Raw genomic sequence first — 22,111 nt, 5'->3', positions numbered from 1 at the left:
CGGTAGTGCTAAAGGCTGAATCACAAGTCTGGTGCCTTAAGAATGTGACGGCGGAGGAAACGAAGGAGGCGATTAGGAGAGACGGTCTGAACAGATGACGCTATGGAGAGATGATGGCACAAGCCGCCTGGGCCTTGTTGTGGGTCGCGATAGCACATGCGCTCGAGGGGAGAAGCCCAGATATCTGGACAGGGGCATCGCGTGGCTGAAGATCAAGAGAAAACGCAACGAAGCGCCCACATACATCAGCGCATGGTCACTGCGCGCACTGGACTCCTCCTCCGATGACTGCAATCACGCTGGCGATGCGCGGGACTTTGTCGCAAAAGATGCTCGGCGGGCGGTGCGGTTGTGAGTGTGTCACGAGGCTGGCGCGTGCACCCAAGTTGAGGTTTGGGCGAGGTGTAGGGCGTGGGGTAAGCAGCGCACGCGCGGAGGAAGCTGCGACGGCCTCACGCTTCCTTCCTGTCGCGGAAACTTGAAGGCGCAGTGGTTTCAACGATGATGCGGCAAGCGCTGGTGCAAGAAAGATGTTCCAACTTGGGCCTGCAACCTGCTCTGACTTCCGGTCACAGAATTGAGGCTATGCCTGCGCCTCGCTCCAGCCCATGCCGCTTTCCTGTAGCCTAGTCGTACCTCTTCTTCCCGGTCGCCAGCAATGCCCCGCCAGCGCGGATGCCTCAGGCATCATACTGTGACTGGCCCGCATCGGCGCTAGGACGCTGTTGTGTGAGGCTGGAATCGAGCAACTGGACCTCGAGCACTGACCGGTCCGCCTCGGATCGCCGCCCCCAAACGTCTGTGTGAGGCCCTGTCGTCTTGGTCCTCTCGTGTTTCCCGCCACTTTTTCCCATCAATCTGTCACCAGTATTCCTACTTACGCGTCCATTATCGCAGCCTCAGGCCCTTGGTTTCGTTATATACCCTCGTTTCGCTGCGCCATTCCTCCAAGTCGCTTGTTCTGACCCATGTCTGTTCTTCGTACCCGCCCGGCGCTTTGACTTTTCTCCGCAATCAGTTTTTCCACCGCCTCATCCTCCCAGGCACTATGCTCTGGCTCCAGGCCGAGAATGGAGAAACCGTACTGCAGCAGTTGCAACTTGATATTGTCGGTTTCCTCGCTATCTTGGGCGAGGGTTCCGTGCTTGCCAATGCCCAAGTCTCTACTCTCTCGAAATGGATCTTCCTTCCACGCTTAATCCCGGCTCCTCAAGCATTGATGAGACCAACCAGGCCTACTGTACTCGAACCGGTCCCTGGGCATATAACTGGTATTTACTCAGGCAACTACAAAGATACGATCAATCACATTGGCAACATTGTCTGGTGAGTGTTTCTCTCCAATCATTCTTTTCCGCAAGCATTGGAAGCACTGTGAGGCGTATTCACTGCCACATGTCTTGGTAGATTCTGCAATTCTTGAAATCTGGCGTCAACTGAACTTGAGCTGATTGAACTCATGCAGTGATGCCAACAGCCTCCCAGCACACTCCGTGCGCGTTGTCCGCATCAAACGCACTGGAGTAAGCCTTGTGAAATCCCGGACCATCGCCCCCCTCACAGGCGTCCTATTCCTTGGCTTCTTCCTCTCGTGCGTCCTCCTTGGACTTTCGATCTGGCGTCAGGATGGCATGTCCCTAGTGGCCACATGTCTTCTCTCGTTCTTGTCCTCCCTCATCGGCTACGGCAACAAATGGGAACTCAAGCTGCCAGAACGCAGATCGAAGAAGGGCAATGTTCCCCCGGGCGACGTCGTTATACGGTATCCTAAAGGCAGCTTCCTGATCGTTCGGTGTCCTGAGGAAGTCGCTCGAGAGTTGTATTTCGCACCGGAGACTATCCAGTATCTCCTGCAGCATGGACCAGCCTATCGCCTTCTTAGCCTGGTCGGCACCATCATGCTCATGGGCGGCGTCATCTGCCTCGCCAACGCCCAAATCGAATCGCAGATAGCGTGGGCGGCATCGTATATGCTGCTGGGTTCATCGTATTGGATAGTCGCGGCTTTGCCGGCAAAGCTGCACTGGGATTACTCATGCTACACCGTCACCAACGAGCGCCTTTCGGACTCGAATCAGTCAGCCAAGGGTTTCCCTTCAGAGAGTCCTACTTTCACACAAGCTCTGTGGAAAGCAATTGTCGTCTCAAAGCAAATAGGCTGGGTGCGGCTGAGCAATGCCTGTCCAGATACGCCGGCCTGGCAAAGGTGGTTGAAGCAGGCCGAGCAGCAAGCCAGGACAGTACAGCTGGTAGAGAGCAAGACAGAAGAGAAGGTGACGACGTGGGAGATCCCGGACTGGGACGCGCAACAGGCTCTGGTTGCGCTGCTGAACGAACAGGCTACGGACGATACCGCAAGCATCAAGAACGCTGAGGAAGTGGTGGTACGGAACATGGAAGAAGCCTAGGATGGCATCATGTTGAGACCGCAGCATTCTGACATCGCAGCATTGAAATACATATGGCAAGGCATTTACGACTTACGACCTGATGATTTAAGGACATTTGGATTTGCAATCGCATCGTATGGTTTCAGCGTTCAGCATCTTGAAAACGAAAATTAGCATGTAGCGTAGCATGGTTGCCTCAGGCATCTTTACCATATCCTTAATCTAGCATGATTTCTTCCTGCAGCTGATCTTCACGTGTCTCATGTATAGCAACTATGCGAAGCTGCTTCAGGGCATGCTCCTCGCTCGTGCTACCGATCATTCCCGACCGGTGCAAGGCAGCAAGAGCTCCGTAGCCAGCTGTAGCCAGTGTCAAGCGCATCCTTCTTCGCTGATTACGCATGCGCTTCATTTCGCAGACTTCCACCGCTGCTCATGATCCACCTTGGTCCGTACGACACTCCGCAGCCAGTCATCCAGGTTTTCTCCTTCCCTACCGTCCACCTCCATGCCCTCCGCCAGACCAACACCACCGTCTTCTTTGCAGCACACTTCCGCAGCCGCCTCAGCAGCCTCTTCCCACTCTTCGTAGCTAAATGTGCCGTCGCTCTCATTCAGTAGCATTTTTCCTTCTCCAGAGAAGGCGAAGACGTGGGCGGAACGTATAGATTTTGCGCGTAGCAGCTCAATTGCAGTAGGCGAAAGCAGCTGCGTGGACGCTGTGGGGGTGTTTGTAGAAGGAAGCGCGATGAGCACGGCGGTGAGGGTTGTGGACAGGGGTATGGACGCGCTGAGGAGGGCGAGGAGCGCGGTGTGGAGGAGGTGCGGGAGGAGTGTGAGGCTCTGCGTTGCGTTAGTTTTGGTACTCTACGTAGGAATGGAATGTAAACTACAGGGCTGACACCAGTGGAGCTGTCTTCGTCGGGCAGACTGCGTACTTGGAGGGTGATTTGTACGAGCGTCCGTGGTATACTCCGCGTCAAGATGACGCTGCGCAGTGTGTTATGTAGTAAGGTCTCGAGATGTCTCTCCTTTGGACCTTTCCTCATCATCAGCGGCGCAAGCACCTAGTTCCTGCGTATACGCACTTCCAACGCCCACGGCCGGCCTCACGTTGACCTCGACGGTCGCTTCCTCGGGCATCTCATCGCGCCGCAGCACCTCGATGGGCCCATTGACGGCGCCAATGATGCAGTATCCGTTGTGTGTGTAGGTCGCCGACCCGTCCGCGCGGTGCAGGTGTGACAATACGGCTTCGGGCGCCATCTTCTTCGGTTCGTTGTCTGCGCTTTGCGACTGCTCGGCGATTGTCGCTCGCTAGCTCTTCGAAAGTTTGGACAGGGATCAGTGACGGAGGCGGGGTCCGAGCGCGGTGCACCACGCGGTTGGAGCGCGGGACCGAGGCTGGGGGCTGGTCGCTGCCGCCGGCGAGCATCTGGCTCTGGCTGACCTTGGGCGCGGCTCGGTGCTGCTTTGCACTGCAACCTTTGCTTCAATTGTCGCGCAGTAGTACTCCGGAGAAGACCATGGCGAGCTCATCGCGCGTACAGTCGCCAACCAAGCGCCTGCTCACGGAGCTGCAGAGCTACCAGTCGGACCCCAACGACGCGCTGCTGGAGCTGGGTCCCATAGACGACGATGAATTGATGCACTGGAGGGCCGTCATGAAGGGCGTGCCCGGCACTGCATACGAAGGTAGCTTTCCCCTCCCCTCCCATGTGCTTCGATATCCTCTCTCCTCCGTCTCGCAATGCCTATCCCTAGCTATCGACCATCGTCCTGACAACCCCCAGGCGGCCGCTGGGCCCTCGATATCCATATCCCGAACACATACCCCCTCGCGCCTCCCACCATCCGCTTTATCACACCCATCTGCCACCCGAACGTCGACTTCAAGACCGGCGAGATCTGTCTCGATCTGCTCAAGACATCCTGGACGCCCGCGTACACCATCACCACTACCATGACGAGCATACATCAGTTGCTCACGAGCGCTGAGCCGGATAGCCCGCTGAATGTCGATATTGCGCAGTTGTTTAGGCAGGAGGATTATGTGGGTGCCGAGGCGCTGATTAGGTTTTACACCGAGACGGAGAGGTGGGAAGGCGGACGGAGGAGGCAGTAGTTGCTATAGGATGGGAGGACGATTAACGATGGACGAGGAGTGTATGGTATGGTGGATCTGGGAGGATGTTGATATGGGAACTTGTGAATTAAGCGTGTGTGGTGGTAGCATCGTTGCATGCCCTTTAGCGATCGGGAGGATGAGGTACACATGGCCGATATGATATCCAGAGTTCAAACGTATACTTTCGGGCTCCGCAACCAGATTGAATTGAGGGTCGCGTGGAGAAACCGCATTTGAGAAGCATTCCCACTGGGATATCTTAGCTGACACGCATGCAGAACAAGCATATCATTGCTTATGATGCTGAAGCACGACCGTAACGCATAATCGCTAGGTCGGAGAATCAATGTGCGTGCGAAGTAAGGGAGACCACAATCAGCTCCGGGTTTATCCGATTCGGATACTTTTCGAGCAGGTGCTGACCTTCGAAGCCCCACGTCTTGAGGGAGCACGACGAATTACGACGTGAGATGGATTTCAGACTCACACGTCTAAAATTACATACATTGCACTCCTGGTTCGCCCTCGGATAAGCAACCCTACCTTTTCCGCAGGCCGGAAAACTACTATAACCCGGCTCTGTGACGTAGTATACAAAGGCACTGTACAGCCAGTCATCGTGCCAGGATATCTTCCAGCAACAATTCTTCAAGATTATCGCATTTCTTGACCAAGCACCAGGAACGCTATTATAAACTCTTCATCCTGCTATGATGACCACCCGACAACCCCACCAACCCAAACCCAAAGCCATAATCTTCGACCTCCTCACCGCCCTCCTTGACTCCTGGTCCATCTGGGACGCCTCCACGCCCACCGGCACCTCCCTCGAAGGTCGCAAGTGGCGCAAGCAATACCTCGAAGTCACTTTCGGCAGCACCGTCTACGGGCCGGGTAGCACCTACGAGGAGCTCGTTGCGCGGTCGGCAGCGGAATCTGGACTGCCAACTTCAGCACCTGAGGCTCTGCTTCGGAATTGGACGGATTTAAAAGCCTGGCCGGAGGTGGGGCGCGTGTTGAGGGAGCTGAGGGGAAAGGGGTATTTACTTGGGGTCGTCACGAATTGCTCGAAGGAGCTGGGGCATGCGGCTGTGAGGAGTGCGGAGAGGGCTGCTGAAGAGGAGGGAGAAGGGAAGTGGAAGTTTGACGCGGCGGTCACGGCGGAGGAGACGGGGTGGTATAAGCCTGCGGTGCAGGCCTACCATGGGATTCTACCGCTGTTGGGTGAGGATGTGAGGCCTGAGGATGTGCTTTTTGTGGCTGGCAGTGCGGGAGATGTTGTAGGGGCGACGAAGGCGGGGTTTAGGGTTGTGTGGAATAATCATGTGGGTTTGGAGAGGAAGGGCGATGTGCTGCCGTTGAGGGAGGGTAAGAGCTTGGATGAAGCGTTGGCAGACTTCTTGTGAGCAAAGAATCCAGCGACAAAACATCCAAAGATACATCTAGCATTGAAGAGCGGCCTCTCAGTCGTTAGCATAACACATTCAGCAATACGATTAAGGCAGCAAGTGATGGATTCATGGTAGTAACTACGTGATATATTTCAGTGACCGAGAGCAAAAAGTTGGGACAATATCGCGCGATCGTGCGATATACTCTCTCTCTGGACGGGTAGGGGATCGAACCCTAGACCTCCCGCATGCAAAGCGGGCGCTCTACCACTGAGCTACACGCCCCTAACAACTCCTACTGGAGTGGTTGTTGTCATGTGATCAGTTCCATTTATAATATCTATATAGCAACAAAAAATACGTCTTCTCCAGAAAACACAGCTTCAACTCGGCACGCATACACTCCGATTTCACTTTCAAAAAGGTGTTAGGCCAGCAGTGGACGGGCCAGACCCATAATACTAGCCTCACCGGGGTGCGCACTACCCGCGAAGCGAGACCATCCATGTCTTCACCACCTACCTGCACGAGTTGACCATCTCCGCAGAACAACAACTGGAGAAGCTCTGCATATGGTCAAACTTCCCATCCGATATTGATCAGGAGGTATAGTCACATTGATTCGTTAAGCAATATATTGATTGTATAGCACATGCATCAGCCAGCCTCGCAGTTATCGAACCCAGTCATACAACGCCATTTATGGGGCATGCGACCCTACAGAGCAGTACCTCCACCCATAGCCCACCAACGGAGTTCCAGATTCCAAATACGATCGTGGAATCATCCGCGCATCTAGTGTGCACGCGACTCTCCCGCTATCCGCTGCGAGTAGGTGCTCGGGCTCGAGCTGGGCCGCCCCACTTCTTCAGCTAGTCAGCGGAAGCCACCTCCGGCGAAGCAACAGACAACATGTCGCTTTGAGCCCACGCTTAAGCGAGTTCAAGAATAAGGGCCTGAATGCATGTGAGACTGCAGAATGCGGAGTGTTGTGGGATTAGTGGCCCCAGATGACGTGATATGCGGCAGTGTGGTTGCGGCGCAAACGCACTCCATGACTCTGCTCGGCGATGGTTGTTCGATCGGTGATTTGGGCGTTTCATTCTCCAGAAATGATCCATTGGTTCCTTCTCCAGCCTTGCGAGGATACGGTCACTGTGCCGCGAAGCGTACCATTCTCAGATGGTAGACTATTCAGCGAGACGCGGCGAGTGTAAGAAGCTGCGGCAACGTCGTGCGATTGTTCGACGGAGGGGTTGAACGAATGACGCCGAATGGTCGGTAGAGGGTACAGTCGAGGGTCATATGGTCCGGGCAGAGGTTGAGGTGGAGACGTCCAAGGATATGTAGGCTTGAAGACCACAGTTTGCTGAACCTGGCTTCCTGTTGACGCGTTTGAATGCATATCCGGTTGCGGTGCCTCCTGATATGGAAGGCAGTATTTCTCGGTGATACTGGCGTCAATCTTCGAGTCGGGCGTCCTCCTCTTTCCTGACGAGTACTTTATGACAGCCAGTCGCAACCCGATCACGACGACCAGCAGTAACAGCAGCCACTCTGATAGCATGGCGTGTCCATATTGGCAGGTCGCCGAAAGGTTGGGGATGCGGTTTCGATCCGAAATTATCGGTGGTTGAGGAGGCATGAGAGATGCTGAAGAAGACAAGGACCACACAGAAGCTTTGGAAAGATCAACTGTGCATGCGGGAGGTGTGGTGGACTGCAAGTATCCGCTCTGCCAACCAGTCAGTGCAACGGGCACCCACGCGCTTTCATACACTCACATGAAAAGACGGGAGAACCGTTTGCATAAGCACTAGCCTTCTATGCGCCGGTCAGAGTCAGCACAAGTATTCTTGCAGCGGAAGGCCTGTCGGGTCGATACAGGGACGGGAACGTGGTTGCCGGAATAAGATGCGGAGGAAGCAGCGTTCAGGTCACATATACATGGTGAAAGCTCCACACGTCCCCGTAGAGCTACCGCTGGCGTCGCAGTGCCGCCACTTTCCTGAACGCCCGGCTTCCTGTTACATGAAACATGATCAAGCCAGCCTCTACTGCGATGCTCTGACCGCGGACTTGCGACGTGAAGCGGCGACCACACTTGAGATGTTACGCGAAAAATTAGGACTTTCAGCTCCCTCCGCTTGCGCCGCAACCATGTTTTCTAGAATAAGTCTGGGGCATCAGACCGTAACCAGTATAGTCGATGGCGGGTTCAGCGCTGTTGCGCGTCTTGTGGTGACGGTCGGAGGCCCCTTCAGCTGGTGTGTGGACGATGGCGTTTTTGACAGGGTGCGCTAGGGCCACCGAATCAGGGTCGAGCCGAGATCCGACGCAAGGTGGAAGCAACGGCGAGCTGGAGCTCCAACTCGCATATTCTCCTTTTGTGCGCCCGCCACAGAGACAGAGCTCCGCGCCCGCGCCCTCATTGCGGAGACGCGGTGGCACTGATGCGAGGCTCTCAGCTACATTGCGGACGCCCTGCCAAGTTCCCGAAACCTGAACTGCATCCGCTGGACCAGACCCGAGATGCCGGGACAAGACCTCGTCTGCTGTCAACGTACGAGCCTGCAGCAGTAGACATGGCGTAGTGGTTTCCGCCTGTCAAACTAGCCCGATAACCGCCGTGGCCCTCGCCCTCGCTCCGATCTTGTTGATGTTGTCCCGCACTGTAACAGCGCCGAGGCACCATCTCCACAGCATGATGTACATGGCTTCTCAGCAAACGCGCAAGGCGCTCGCGGCTTAGAGCTGCTAAAATAGTGCAGATCTCACATCTCAAATAAACGTCCCTCGTCCCGTGCGTTCACCGCCGATCATGCGCGTGATCACGGCCCCTTGACGATCGATTGAGGGCCGTCGCCAGAACCTGCAAGGAGAGGCGAGCTTGTAGCTATTCACAGCAGCCCGCCGCAATGTGGAAATCTGGACCCCTTGCTAATCACCAAAAGAGCACGAGGTCGCCTACCATAGGGCTGAGGCGACAGACAGTGACTAGTGCGGGGGAGGTTGAAACGAGTTGCTCGAATTAACACTCGCTGTCACTACTACCAGGAAATCAAGCTCGTACTGGCATTATTGTGGCATTGACCTCCGGGTTGGCATAATCGCGACTCCAGCACATCAGCTTCATCAAGACTAGCCAACCAGAGGTCACTCCGAACTTTGGTCATCACGGCGATGCCGAGGACGTTGTTGTTGACTTCATACGGCGAAGAGGTATAGGTTAGATCCGGCTTGCGCGCCGCCTTGTCGATCTGGAACGACACTCACCACTGATTGCTTGCGGCAAATTGCACACTCAATAGAGCGTGCTACCACATGTGAGATTGAATTCGCGGACTCCGAGTTCCTTGGACATTCAGCTAGCTCAACCAAGTATTACGAAGTCCTACGGAGAGGCCGTCGCCACCGTCACGTGACTAGGGAGTAATAAGTCTTGGCCAGGATAGAACTTACGCTACTCCTTTCTACATCTTCAGCCCAATCTACTGAATGGTAGACGCTGAAATCTGGCCTCCAGCACTTTCGCACGCGACTGGATTGCCAGGATATGCATTGGATTTGGCGCTCCATGCACAGCCACATTCACACCTCGTATCAACAATCGAGAGGCCCACAAGCTAGTGCAGATGAGCTTGAGATTGCGTCCTCCATAGCACAGCCATTCTCTGTTTATTTGACCGGTATTGCTGTGAACGCTGGTCCCACTAATGCATCGCCTCTTGCTACACCGGTATCTGCATTGGGGGATCTCGGGGCTAACATTACGCAATGACTTCCAGAGTGAAGGGATTTAGGGGCCCTGATGGAGGCGCAGCCCTCTTGTCCCACCGACTGTTATCGGCCTCAAATAGTGTACCGGTCATGTCCTCTTCAGTGTTAAATCATTTTGCGCGCATGAACTGCTTTGTGGGTGCAAGACATCTATTGTCTCTACTATCATACTGACACAGCGCAACCATTTCCGCCATTTCCTATATAGTGAGTAGTCACTCAGGTTGCACCTTCCACTGTGGTTGTCACAAGACAAACAGGCCTACATCAGCACCACGATTCGCATTCGTATCCCAAGATGGTATAGAAAGGTGTGGCTTTGGCTAAGCCTGCTGGCGCAACCCCGGCTTTCGTGTTGCAAATTCACAGTATCGTGATACAAAGCTCTTGCGAGCTGACCGCAAGCTATGCTCCCTCCATAAAGACCTGGAAGCTATTTGCCCAGAGCTGAAATGGAAGTCGTGTGGTAGTGTGATATGTAAGGGCTTCTGGTCAGACCTAGCGCCACCCGCGGCTTGTCGCGCCATTTTTGCTTTTAGACTCTGAGATGGACGGGGGGCAGACTTCCAAACAACGAGTGTACACGGTATGACTGATGCGCAGCACACATGTGTGGAAGGGTAAGAGTTTTGGGGGATAGTATGATGTAGCCGAGTGTCAATTCTGTGATACCCATTGCCGGTACCATGAAGCCCATTTCTGCGTGTTCAGAGACACAGGCAATCTATATGCCACCTTGTACAATGACATGTCGCCAGGACATAGTTTGAATTAGCTTGACAACAATTTTCATCAGCTTGAACAACGATTATTCATAACTCTTAAGTAAGAAACGTATTCAAGACGACCTATGTCTCTGCTCAACATCATCGTTTGCTCGTCTTTTGTAGCATCATGCACGTTTCCGATATATGCCTGTTGCAGCAGTCGGCATGACTTGTGCTGTTTACTATGCAATTCTTTGGTTAGGCCCGTTGGGAACGAACATCAACGATCAAGAAAACAACTATGCCAAGATGACGGGGATGTCTGGCGGTGGTGTTTGGCGGAGGTGCAGTGTGGAGTCGACAACGCTAAAGAGCTCGGGCCATGCTGCCGTCTTTTTGACGATGAACGACAGCTACATCGCCATCGCCATCGCCATCGCCATCCCGCCGGCCACCTCACACTCCCACCAATATTGTCATGGCTGGAATTCCGCAGTCCATCTTCCGCTGGGCCGTCCCGGGCGCTCTCGCCATCAGCTTCGCGCAGGCCTCTATTTACGATGTCAAGGGTGGAACTCGCGCCGTCATCTTCGACAGGGTATCCGGTGTGAAGGAGCAGGTCGTCAACGAGGGCACACATTTCCTAGTTCCGTGGCTACAGAAGGCAATCGTATACGATGTGAGGACGCGACCGAGGAATATCTCCACCACGACCGGTAGCAAGGACTTGCAGATGGTCACTCTCACGCTGAGGGTGTTGCACCGTCCCGAGGTGCAGCAGCTGCCCAAGATCTACCAGGTGAGTTCGTCTGACTCGCCTTCAGTATCAAGGCGTGCAAGCCGAAAACATCGGCAGCCGCATAGGTGCTTGAGGGTGGCGGATCTGAAGTGCAATTGCTAATCGCCGCCAGAACCTCGGTCTCGACTACGACGAGCGTGTGCTCCCTTCCATTGGAAACGAAGTGTTGAAAGCTATTGTCGCCCAGTTCGACGCCGCCGAGCTCATCACCCAGCGTGAAGCCGTCTCAAACCGCATCCGCAACGACCTCCTCAAGCGCGCCGGCGAGTTCAACATTGCGCTCGAAGATGTTTCCATCACGCACATGACCTTCGGAAAGGAGTTTACCAAGGCTGTCGAGGAGAAGCAGATCGCACAACAAGAGGCGGAGCGCGCACGCTTTATCGTTGAGAAGGCAGAGCAAGAAAGGCAAGCGAACGTCATCCGCGCAGAGGGTGAGGCCGAGGCTGCCGATACCATCAGCAAGGCCGTCGCAAAGAGCGGTGATGGCTTGATCATGATCCGAAGAATCGAGACGCAAAAGGACATTGCACAGCTGTTGGCAAGGAACCCGAACATCTCGTACCTGCCAAATGGCGGCGCAGGCGGCGAGGGCAAGTCGGGCGGAAGCTTCCTCTTGGGCTTGCGGAGTTAGGCTATTGTCGAGGGACGTACCGGGTAACCACTGGCAAGCATCTAGGGCCAGCGAAATTTGGCGTGTATAATACTACCTGTGAGCATATGATATTCACTGTAACGTAGGGTATAAGACTCCTCTTTTGTCTACATTCAGAACAGGCGCTCCACACTCGCATGCAATAAGAAATATCGGTGCACTTCATTCCTTTCGTGGCTCCCGCGCTTGTCATCACATGCGAGAACGGCCTCTTTTAGCATGGATTGAGCCAACATCGTGAACCCTCCACCATCAGTGCATATACTTCTCTGGAACTTACATCATTTCGCTGAGTGACATGTCTGGTCATCGCTACACCACTGGTGGGGAGTATTCCTTGCCACGATGTAACGCGTTGATCCATCATTTCTCCAGCTCCATCGCGCAACAGGTTGAGTTCTACATTCATATAGATGACGTCGCGTCCCTCACCTGATCATCCGTACCGTTTGCAGTCCAATAATACATGTCTCGAAACTTGGCGCGCCTTGGAACAAACTTTAGCTCGCCTAACTCTCCGCGGAGTCCTCCATGTCTGCACCCCAGCAAATGAATTGCGCCACGATAAAGTTTTCAAGACTCCACATACACGGCCTTTAAACATATCTTTATCCCACATATTCGTCGTCGTGTAGCTAGATCCTGATATACCTCCGGGCCCCCCGCGGATGTCCTCCCAAAACCACTGTCGTTCCCGCGGAAGCTACCAATCAGTACCATTGTACACACGTTCACCCTAGGATCGCCTCTCCTTCCGCCGTCTACAATTGACATATTCAAGACACACGACTCGCGCATCTGATAGTCATGACGGACATCAACCCCGAATACGCTAACACCAAGCGACCGCTCAAACTAACCGGCGCATGCTACTGTCGCCACCTCACATACCTCCTGAAGCTAGAAGACAGAAAAAATGCCAAAACTACGCTTTGCCATTGTGCAAATTGCAAGAAGGCGTTTGGTGGCGCGTTCGGGCTGACGACGAAAGTACCCATCCAGGCGTTTCGGTATGATGCTGGCAGTGGGAAACCTACGGTATGTCGTACAAGATCTCGCGTCGTGTGGGTGCAGAGTTGCTGGGTAACTACTGACGGGAGTTACGGTACAGATACATGCCGCAGATAACGGAATGGGTTCGACAGTCTATCGGGAGTTTTGCAGCAAGTGCGGGAGTTATATTTGCGAGTATGGTGTATGTCATACATTCATACTGAAAGATGTGGGACATGATACTAACATACATTAGGAACAGGGAAAAGATACCTTTCGCTCTATCGTTTTTGGCTCGCTGGACGAGCCGTCTGCGCTGCCGCCCAAGGGAGAGTGGTTCTGTTCTCAGCGCGAGGATTGGATGCCAGTAATCCCAGGTAAGCTGGCTCAATTCCGTAAGCAGTGAATTGTACGTTCGTTTGGCGTTGTTTAATGGGGGTTGAGAGGTGTTATGATACCCGGGAGGAGTTAGGTTAGGGGCTGAAATGTTACTTCTCGAGTCTTGATATTGCTTTAGCAGAAGGAAAAAGCTGATATGTGCAGGCACATTCCAGAAATGGATGAGCGAAGAGTGAAACAAAGTGAATATATTTCATTGTAGATTGGCCTTGCTCGGTTCAGAGGGATTTTCCGTTCATCATACCGGCGTTCGAGTTTCTGGGTATTAGTTAGAGGCAAGGACCCCATCATGGCGTTCGAGGAAATGAAGCATCGTCTGGTTTTGGTGATCTTGCTCACCCAAGTACGCTACTGACTGAGGCAAGCTGCCACTTCCAATCAGAATCCTCAGGATCTTCGGGCCATGGCTTGGAAGAACTTGCGAAGAAACCGAAACCTATCTAGGATTGTTCTCCGCTTCAGAGAAGGGCCCTGTTCGATGTACCACCGATTTTGAATCTGCACGTAGACTGGCGACAAGTCCGAGAGGTTTCCTAAAATTGTTACATATTTGCGAACTACAGAATTGCCGTCAGCAGCGAGCTTCTTCGCTGTGCTACTTCGTGGTGCTTCGAGCCTGTCTTACCGGGTATCGCACAATAGATAGCCCTCAATCGAATCTCAGCAGTATGCTACTCGTAGATCTTAAAATCGGTTCAAAATACTGTAAATTTGCGTAGGATTAACCTACTTTCACTCAGGATTGAACGAAAAGGAAGATTACAACATAGTTTGTGTTACTTGGAAAAAGTGTTGGTATAAGTCAGGGTCACCACCCCAGCTACTTCGAAAACGATATATCAAAGGTATGATTTATCAACAGCAGGATCATTCCCCCGGCATGCACGGGTCTTCCAAGTTTTTTGTTTCACTTACTCAGACCTGCTGTGGCCCCCACTTCTTCCACCACCGTTCGTTCCTCGCACTCCCAATCTCCAATTCCCTACGCCTTTTCCAGAACTTGGAACCCTCAGCATTCATTACGAGTGCCATCGTCCGTGAACCCCCGATTGGCCCCGATTAGTGTCCTTCGGATATTAGAGCGCCAGGAAGGCCTGGAATCTGCTTAGCCCTGGGCTTCACGGGCTCTTCCGGTTCATTGTGATAATTGAGTCACAGTGTGACTGGCATACGATGCCCCTCTTGAAGAAGAACATTCAGAGTTCCTGCAGGACGCGCCGCGGACGGCCGCGCACGGTGACATCAGACATCGAGGAATTGCAGGGTAGTGCTTTCCCGACATGTCTTCTCATGGGAAGATAGGATATTCAAAGTTGTACTCCAAGCCAACGAGAAGACGATCTGGATGATTCTCTTGGGGCCGTTCGGTGCTCCATCTCTCGCCTTTTTACCACGTATAAACAAGCCCGTTGACAACGTTGCTGAGAGCGTCGGACAACAATAAATGTACAACGCTTGCTAGACTGGCTACCGGAGACGGACCATGTACAGTAAGTGTACTCCTAGTTGCCTTTACCGCCGGGATGCGAAATTCCAGGTATGTGGGCGTGGAGAGGATCAATATAGTGTTTGTGTCGTATTGTGCATTATGGTTGGCAGCGGCGGATACGCGAATAGGATATCATATGTCAGATGGGAGACGGCGTGGACATTCATTTTAGGGAGAAATGACGTAAACTGTGCCATGGCGTGGTTTGTGGGTACCACTTTGTGTATAAATATCGTGAAGGTGTGGGAGCTTGAGGCAAAGCGTGCAGCGTCCAGAAAGATCTTGCGGCACGTTGACACTAAGGACAGAGTGTGCGAGGTACCCGCTGCCTGCCCCACTACTGATTTGTTGTCTTATCTGTATAATTTCTCGTTCAATATCCCTCTGAAGGTTTCCTTGACAGCCTGCTTCTCGACTTCTTTGTCTACTTCGTCGATCTCGTCTCCAGGGATAGTACCAGAACCTTCCCACAAATACCTACAGATCAAATTCCACACCTCAGCTGGCAATCCACTCGCACGATGACTTTGCGTTCGCAAACGCACCTTATCAGCCTGCCGTGCTCTTGGTTCTGGTCAATACACTCCCTGCTCTTTCATCTGCCACACCCCGCGTCCATCGACGTAATGAAACAAAGCCTTCGTTCAGGCATTCTGTACGATTCCGAGGCTCTGCTTCTGATTTTCTGGCCTTCCACCAGAGTTCGTTCCCATTGCAAGTGATTCGTCCCACGGCAGCCTGATCGCCTACCTCTGTCCAACCCAGCACATCGCCACGCCAGGCACCAATGCATGCGCACAGCCCCTCGATCGCCAGCAAGCATTCGTAACACCGCCACACGTCTAATTAAACTTCGACCACCCACCACCTCCCTCATCGGTTATCCTATCATGGTCTAGCAACGCATCCTGTTTTCCGGCGGGGAAGCAGGGAAGAGAAGAAGAAATCTCATACCGTGCGCACGGCACAGCCTACAGGCAACGACCTACACGTAACACGTCCCCATCGCGTACACGCCCACACGGAGTCACATGTTACGGTAGCGCCAATCAGAACCGCCCCCAGCATTGTTGGGCAAAGCGGCGGGAGGCAAAGAAACTATGACTCCGCCGTCGCGAAAATCGCTCATTTTGCTCCAGCGCACCAAAGACACCTTGGGCCTGGTTTGAGAGGTCTACGATCTGAGATACGTAGTAAGGTGCGAGAAGGGCGGCGAATGTAAGCCGGAACCCACGGGTGGTGACCAACTACCTTGACGGAACCCTGGGTGCATACAGGCCACTAGCCCGAAGAGCTTGGAGTGCGTATATGTACCACGCACACAGGGTGGCCGAGCCTTTGCCTCGTCACCGGCCGAGGGACCATGTGCTCCGCCTTACTTGGCTAGTCGGGTGTTTTTGTAATGCTTAAATGCCTGTTCTACTACGTATGCATGCTTCTGGTGATGATTTTGCCTTGTGAGATTGGCAAATTCGGATGGCGTAACGTGGAATAGTGAACACGAAGAGTGTGGAGAGTGTCAGCCTGGATAGGCAGCTACGGCACGGTAGATGGAAAATTGCGCAATCAGCCTGCAGGTGTGATATTGGTGTCTGTGGTTCCGGATCCTGCCAGGCACCCGAAGGGCGTTCGCGGCTCATACATACGGGCTGCATCAGGCATCGAGGACTACAGGAGGCTGCATTCCAGACTTGAGGTTGAGATTTGATTGCAGTATTCGATTGAATTAGCGAGTGGCCAACAAAAGCACTATTGAGTACAATAAGCGTGGTAGAGTTGTTGTGTATGGCCTATCGTAATGCCATCTATTCTTCCCAGTCTAAGTGAGTGAAGTATGTTCAATTTTTCGTAGAATTCGTCAAGATGCGCGTAACCAGACACGCTGCCTCCCACCCGCACGTTTATTCTACCCACCCAATACCAATAGACAAAATAAGCTAGGCAACTATGTGCATGTAATCGAGACGCTCTCTACTATATACAACGAGCGTCCTTCTTCCAGAGAAAGTGATTTGGATATCGGTCTGTGCATAAGAAAAACAATACCGCTCTGTGCAAGCCAACCTACTCGCGCAGTGCTGAAAGCCCGGTAGCACCGGACAAAAGTACATGAACGAAAGAAACAACAACAGCTGTGTGGTCCATACTGTCGTGAGACAAATGGCCCACCCATTCTAGTGCTTTGTGAAGATGAAACGCGGCGCATGTTACTAACGTTGTTGGAGCGCCATGACCGCTGCTTCGAGTTGGCGCAGCCTCGCATCTTTTTCTTCCGCTTCTCGTCGTAGCCGCCTCAGCTCAGAGCGGAGATCCATCTCCTCTAGCTCCTCGGCTTCGGGGCGTTTGCGCTTAAGGGTAAGCTGGGCCTCATCCTCTTCGACAATGCGTTCATATTGCTTCTCTGCCGGCATGCGAACATCTGCAGCAAGGCTTGATTGTCTTTGCTCCCGGGGGATGATGAGGTGACCTAGGTCGGCGGACATGCTTGTTCGGCGATGCACACGACGGATGTGCTCTGCGAGATTCTCCTTCCGCGTGAAGCCGGCCCCCGAGCTGCGCTTGCAATCGGCGAAGGGACAGAAGAGGGACTTCTTGGTGCCGCCATGCATCTTATGTACCTCGCGCTCATGGCGCAGAAGTCCACCGCTATATGTGAAGCCTTGCAGCTTCTCACACCCCTGAAAGTTACACTTGTAGGGACGGTCATGCTTGTCCATGTGCTTGCTATGGTTTGGTTAGTAAAGGTTTCGATAAGAGAATATGGTTCACTCACCTCCACTCGCACTTGCGGTCAAAAGTTTGACCAGCGCATTCACTGTGCTTGCATATCATCTTCCCATCATGGTTCCTCGGCGGCTCCTCGGCCCTCTTGTACGCATGGTTCCTCCTTGGTGAATCAGCGTCTTCAGGATCGCCCTGAGAGGATGTGTCCTCAGATTGTTGTCGAACGTGACCCTGAGAGCTGGCGACAGAGAACCTCCGGTGGCCGTCCGCAGGCGACAAGAGTGGTGAATGGGTGTCAGCAAGGCTGATGGGCGTAGGCATATTAGAATTAGAATGAAGAGAAGACGTGCGCTCGTGTCTGTGTGCCGAAAATCCGTGTGCAGGATGTTGCTCAGTTATGGTGTCGCTGCCCATGGCGAAATCGGGAAAGTCGGTGTTGATGTTGATAGAGGGGGCCTGAGGCGATTGGGTGGAGGATGGAAATATATCAAAGGCCGCGAAGTCTAGGTGTGGCGCAGCGTAGCCTTCGCTTTCCGCGGTCCCGGTGACTCGCACGCTTGGGATACTGGTCGTCAGATGACGCGCAGTCCTCTGTGGCAAAGAATTGTGCGGAAAGTGTTGCCAAGTGTTGTCGAAGTTATGGTCCAAGTGCTGCTGAGGAAAGACGGTTAGGGCGGTGGCGTTGCCTTGGATATCGGGCAACAAATTACTAAGGTTGGAATCATCTATCGGCGAGGTGGCTGGGAACTGAGGGTAATAAGTACCCAGGCCTAGGCCATGTTAGCTGCACACATTCGGAAGCTGCAGGCTGAAACCCATTGTATGGTGCAATGTGAAGCAGGCAGAAGAGGATGTGAGTCAAGCGGCCCAGCGCACTTACCAGCTAATCCCTGCCACCCCAGTCCGCTACCCACACCACGTGATGCACCTCGGCGAACCTGAGGAACACCAGATTCCAAATCCGCCGGCATCCAGGTTTCCGCGTTTCGCAACCTCAGGTCGACACCACTGCTGAGGCCCACGCTATTGGCAGGCTGGGGACGCTGCGGCGCTCCAGGTTGCGGCTGCGCGCCGACGAGCTCCAAGCCAAAGTTTCTGTCTGTTTCCATTAGCACCGAAACGCTATTCTTCACGACAGCCGGCGGGCACTCACACTCTGTTGGTTCGGGTCGTCGCCAATCCGGAAGATCGACATGCTGCAGAACTGCCTCACTCGGTACTCGACCGTTGTTTGTCTGGCTGTTGGCATAAAACATCCAACAGACACCCCACAGCACAGCCAGCGACGGCTTGATGTCGAGCGATGTTGAGAGGGGCCGAGGCTTGTCAGAGAACTCGGTGAACCAGCTCAACAGCCTGTATTGCCTCTTGTCATAGCCACCGAGAAGCAAGAGGTCGAGCGCCTTGCGGGAGAGTGCATTCACCAGCTGTGAATGCAGCCTCATGAGCAGATGCTCGTAATTTGCCAGAAAGGCTACATCGAAGTTGATGCCTGCGTCATGACCTTGCGCCACGAGCCATTCATCATCGAACTGTGTCCGGCAGCTCTGGAGGACATTGATTGCATCATGGACAGTGATCAGCAGTTGGGCAACTTCGTTCAGAGAGCACGTTTCGAAGCTGATATCGGTCTTCTGTTTGAGGAAAAGTTTGTGGTCGCCGGCAGCGGCGGACAAGGGACTTCCGCAAATGCTAACCTTGGTGTCGATAGAATTAAGAGTCCTACCCGAAAGCTTAGCGGGGTGATCCAAACACAGCATTGCTTCTGAACCTACTGTTGCACCTGCATCCCAGACTTGTTTCGAAGCGAGGGCTTGTCGTCTCCTCGGATCCGCAGTTTCAGGGATGGTCGGCGCTTCCGCTTGTTTTGGTTCTTGTAAACACCACTTGCAGCAAAAGTTATCTTTCGATTATGCGACCTTGACCGCGGGCACTCCGTTTGGAGCATTTGGAACTTCTTCGTGTCCAGACTAGCGCAGATCTGAGCACCAAGAATAGCAGCATGGTCCACAGTTGGCGGCCCGGGCCTGAGGCGCCTGCGAAGCTGCTTAACGAATTGAAGAACCTTGAGGGTCAGATCGATGCCAGATTGCGAGCGCGATTTCTGGATCGCCATCGCTTCCTGATGTGGGAGTCAATAATGAGGACCTGTCGTCGTAAGTTGAGGCGCAAGGAAAGGTCCGATAGAGCGCCGGAGAGCTTGTATTTGTCTTCCTCATCATGGTGGCAATGTAATGCTTGACGGAGGAGCCTACAGAAACCCCTGTGTTTGTGTTCACCGCCAGCTTCACCAGGGTGCTTGCCGCCACACCCACCTGTGATTCGCTAAAGGCCGTCACCGCCACACTGTGTGGCTGGGTAGCCCTCCACTGGGCCTCCAGAACACCCTCTTTACGACGCTCTCATCCTATCGTCATCAAAGCTTAGCGGAATCCGGTCTACACATGATATCAAGAGGAGGCGCAGTCGTTTGTTGTTGAGTACGGCGCTCACGTAGGCGCACAGCTAGGTCACTCGTGGCGCCACTGACCATGATCGTTTTGTCGTTGCCTTGAGATAGTGCCTCTTCATTCCCGTTGCGCTCAATTTGTTCATGCATTTGTCCGGGTCGTGAAGTTCCCTCTCGGATCGCACGATTGTTGAGGCCCTAGCCAACCTCAGCCTTGTGGTGAAGCAGCAGTTGGTGCCTCGGGCACGATGAAACACGAAGCAGGCAAACAACGTCTCGGCAGTGTTTGTTGGCACCCCTGCCTCTAGATTGGAGTTTCTTCTGCCGTTTCTTTCTGCAGTTTGGTGAGTTCCTAGCTATTCCGTTGTTATCCTGGGATGCATCGAGCGCATGAACCTCGGCTTGCAAGGCTGAGGAGTGTTTGTAACGAGAGCGGTCCATCACCGTATCACAATCCAGTAATGCTTTAAATATCTTCTGGCCTAGCTAATCACTTTCGCTGATAGAGTAGACTGGGCCTAGATACTATCTTTGGTTCGTGATGGAACGCGAATGAAGATGTATGGTTGCGAAGCTCAATGGTGTTGGAAGTCTGGATATGGCTGCTACACTTGAGGTTGCGCAAACACGGAATGGGCGGAGCTTCTCACGCGAACTAAGAGCGCATTTAGTGCTTCTGTTCTGCTAATCTCTCAAGGCATCAATTGATAGTGCCAATGTTCGATGTTCGTCTAACCTCGCCCTCCTCTTCTCCTCTCGCAGTGGAAACCAAGCACCGACTCCAGAACTCACTATCGTATATTGCTACTAGTGAACACGGAAACATCTAGCGTTCACGTTCCTCATGCGATCTGCACTCATCTAACAGTAGCTTTGATATCGAATAGAACCTAGTAATACCCTCTTCGGATTGATGTTCCCCGCCGCGAGGATGAATTCACTAATGCACTAAATCTTGGAGAACTTGTTTCTACCCCGTGGGCATTAATAAACACATCAGTGACCATCAAGCGGCAAACCGGGGAAGGGTTTCTCCGCAATGTTGCCAACGTTAAAGTACTAGCAGATTGCGTTTGCCGTGAAACTTAGGGAAGTTCCTATCTCGCGTCAGGTGCCACATGCATGCTGATCAGCTCTGTGCGTTCCTGTAGTGGCTGCATACTCATGGCATCGCATGGCAAGTACATAGCGACACAATGGCAACATCAGTCGTCGATACCTAGAGTTATCACAATGACGTCAGAGCTTGTTAATCGTCTGAGTGTCCGCAGGCGGGGCATAACATTGACAGAAATCTATCCACGATACTCTTCTGAGCATGCACAAGCCGCAAATGTCAGACATGGACTCTCTCCCTGTGACAAACAAGACGACGGGCGAGCCCGAGTCGTTTAAGAACAAGGCGCTCGAAACAGGCGCCGCTGCAGTTCAAGTACATCCCACCTTCGACGCGTACTCAACCGTATACTAACGACACCAGAACTTCGAGCCGGTACAACGCATCTGCGCACACTTGAACGCCTTCCACGCTTACGCTGACGATCCCCACCGCGGCCCTGTAGAAGCAAACCACTACTGCGCGCACCTCAACGACGAAGTCCGCCAATGCATCCTCTACGACTCTCCCAAGCAGCCCGCGCGAATCATCGGCATAGAGTACATGATTAATCCCCGGCTATACAGCACATTGGATGAAACAGAGCAGAAGCTCTGGCACTCGCACGTATTCGAAGTCAAGTCCGGCATGCTCATTATGCCTAAGCCGCCCGTCGTGCCCGATGCCGCATGGGAACTCGCAGAGAACAGGGAGATGGAAGAGGTTGTACATTTATACGGGAAGGTGTACCATTTGTGGCAAACAGACCGCGGCGATACACTGCCGTTGGGAGAACCGAAGCTGATGACGAGCTACACGGAGGCACAGCAAATGCCTGGCGGGTTTGAGAAGGTCGTTGATGAGAGGGATGCGAGGTTCGGCAGTGATTGGAGAAGAAAGAAGGAGGCCAGGTCACATATCGAAGAGCCTGAGATTCATGAAAATGCAGATTGGGTGTGGAAGGGCAAGAAGGCGGAGAACGTGACGGGAGAAAGAAAGACTGATGTAGGCGTGATTGGAGGAGTCTAAGGGCCTCTTTGGTGCTAAGGTTTTCTGTTCAATTCAGTTTGAAAAGTGTATATTGCTTTAGGAGTAACTCACGGTATTGCTT

The 22,111-nt window shown here is 53.2% G+C and overlaps 9 protein-coding genes and 1 non-coding gene across 10 annotated transcripts; 6 read left to right on the top strand and 4 right to left on the bottom strand.

Moving 5' to 3' along the window:
* The first annotated feature begins 799 nt into the window (after positions 1-799).
* On the top strand, positions 800-2,631 carry CC84DRAFT_1197962 (uncharacterized protein). The gene is made up of 2 exons (XM_018181544.1): positions 800-1,326; positions 1,466-2,631. The coding sequence occupies exons 1-2, from the start codon at positions 1,049-1,051 to the stop codon at positions 2,406-2,408; spliced, it is 1,221 nt and encodes a 406-aa protein (XP_018033255.1). The 5' UTR covers positions 800-1,048; the 3' UTR covers positions 2,409-2,631.
* Positions 2,436-3,688, bottom strand: CC84DRAFT_1166687 (uncharacterized protein). Its single transcript, XM_018179024.1, has 4 exons — positions 3,479-3,688; positions 3,284-3,429; positions 2,601-3,233; positions 2,436-2,546 (listed from the first exon to the last, which is right to left on the bottom strand). Exons 1-3 carry the CDS (start codon positions 3,654-3,656, stop codon positions 2,799-2,801), a joined length of 759 nt encoding a protein of 252 aa, XP_018033254.1. The 5' UTR covers positions 3,657-3,688; the 3' UTR covers positions 2,436-2,546; positions 2,601-2,798.
* Positions 3,689-3,824: 136 nt separating this feature from the next.
* Positions 3,825-4,873, top strand: CC84DRAFT_1151047 (ubiquitin-conjugating enzyme). Its single transcript, XM_018176725.1, has 2 exons — positions 3,825-4,085; positions 4,184-4,873. The coding sequence occupies exons 1-2, from the start codon at positions 3,917-3,919 to the stop codon at positions 4,513-4,515; spliced, it is 501 nt and encodes a 166-aa protein (XP_018033253.1). The 5' UTR covers positions 3,825-3,916; the 3' UTR covers positions 4,516-4,873.
* Positions 4,874-4,969: 96 nt separating this feature from the next.
* On the top strand, positions 4,970-6,033 carry CC84DRAFT_1166685 (HAD-like protein). Its single transcript, XM_018179023.1, has one exon. The coding sequence runs from the start codon at positions 5,229-5,231 to the stop codon at positions 5,922-5,924; it is 696 nt and encodes a 231-aa protein (XP_018033252.1). The 5' UTR covers positions 4,970-5,228; the 3' UTR covers positions 5,925-6,033.
* An 89-nt stretch (positions 6,034-6,122) lies between these two features.
* On the bottom strand, positions 6,123-6,194 carry CC84DRAFT_t74. The gene has a single exon. It is a non-coding gene; the product is annotated as a tRNA-Ala (tRNA).
* Positions 6,195-6,674: 480 nt separating this feature from the next.
* On the bottom strand, positions 6,675-8,046 carry CC84DRAFT_936917 (uncharacterized protein). Its single transcript, XM_018187913.1, has 2 exons — positions 7,694-8,046; positions 6,675-7,644 (listed from the first exon to the last, which is right to left on the bottom strand). Exons 1-2 carry the CDS (start codon positions 7,718-7,720, stop codon positions 7,009-7,011), a joined length of 663 nt encoding a protein of 220 aa, XP_018033251.1. The 5' UTR covers positions 7,721-8,046; the 3' UTR covers positions 6,675-7,008.
* A 2,663-nt stretch (positions 8,047-10,709) lies between these two features.
* CC84DRAFT_1166682 (uncharacterized protein) lies at positions 10,710-12,011 on the top strand. The gene is made up of 2 exons (XM_018179022.1): positions 10,710-11,195; positions 11,308-12,011. Exons 1-2 carry the CDS (start codon positions 10,875-10,877, stop codon positions 11,827-11,829), a joined length of 843 nt encoding a protein of 280 aa, XP_018033250.1. The 5' UTR covers positions 10,710-10,874; the 3' UTR covers positions 11,830-12,011.
* A 379-nt stretch (positions 12,012-12,390) lies between these two features.
* On the top strand, positions 12,391-13,347 carry CC84DRAFT_1166681 (uncharacterized protein). Its single transcript, XM_018179021.1, has 3 exons — positions 12,391-12,888; positions 12,962-13,045; positions 13,100-13,347. The coding sequence occupies exons 1-3, from the start codon at positions 12,658-12,660 to the stop codon at positions 13,247-13,249; spliced, it is 465 nt and encodes a 154-aa protein (XP_018033249.1). The 5' UTR covers positions 12,391-12,657; the 3' UTR covers positions 13,250-13,347.
* Positions 13,348-16,941: 3,594 nt separating this feature from the next.
* Positions 16,942-19,571, bottom strand: CC84DRAFT_1219826 (uncharacterized protein; the record flags this gene model as incomplete). The annotated part of the gene is made up of 5 exons (XM_018183114.1): positions 16,942-17,455; positions 17,505-18,225; positions 18,336-18,554; positions 18,609-19,177; positions 19,231-19,571. The coding sequence occupies 5 exons, from the start codon at positions 19,569-19,571 to the stop codon at positions 16,942-16,944; spliced, it is 2,364 nt and encodes a 787-aa protein (XP_018033248.1).
* A 1,675-nt stretch (positions 19,572-21,246) lies between these two features.
* CC84DRAFT_1097540 (DUF1264-domain-containing protein) lies at positions 21,247-22,029 on the top strand (the record flags this gene model as incomplete). The annotated part of the gene is made up of 2 exons (XM_018174718.1): positions 21,247-21,336; positions 21,385-22,029. 2 exons carry the CDS (start codon positions 21,247-21,249, stop codon positions 22,027-22,029), a joined length of 735 nt encoding a protein of 244 aa, XP_018033247.1.
* Between the last annotated feature and the right edge of the window lie 82 nt (positions 22,030-22,111).

Source organism: Paraphaeosphaeria sporulosa (genome assembly GCF_001642045.1).
Source record: "Paraphaeosphaeria sporulosa strain AP3s5-JAC2a unplaced genomic scaffold CC84scaffold_8, whole genome shotgun sequence".
Classification (NCBI taxonomy): domain Eukaryota; kingdom Fungi; phylum Ascomycota; class Dothideomycetes; order Pleosporales; family Didymosphaeriaceae; genus Paraphaeosphaeria; species Paraphaeosphaeria sporulosa.
This window is presented reverse-complemented; position numbering and strand designations above follow the sequence as displayed.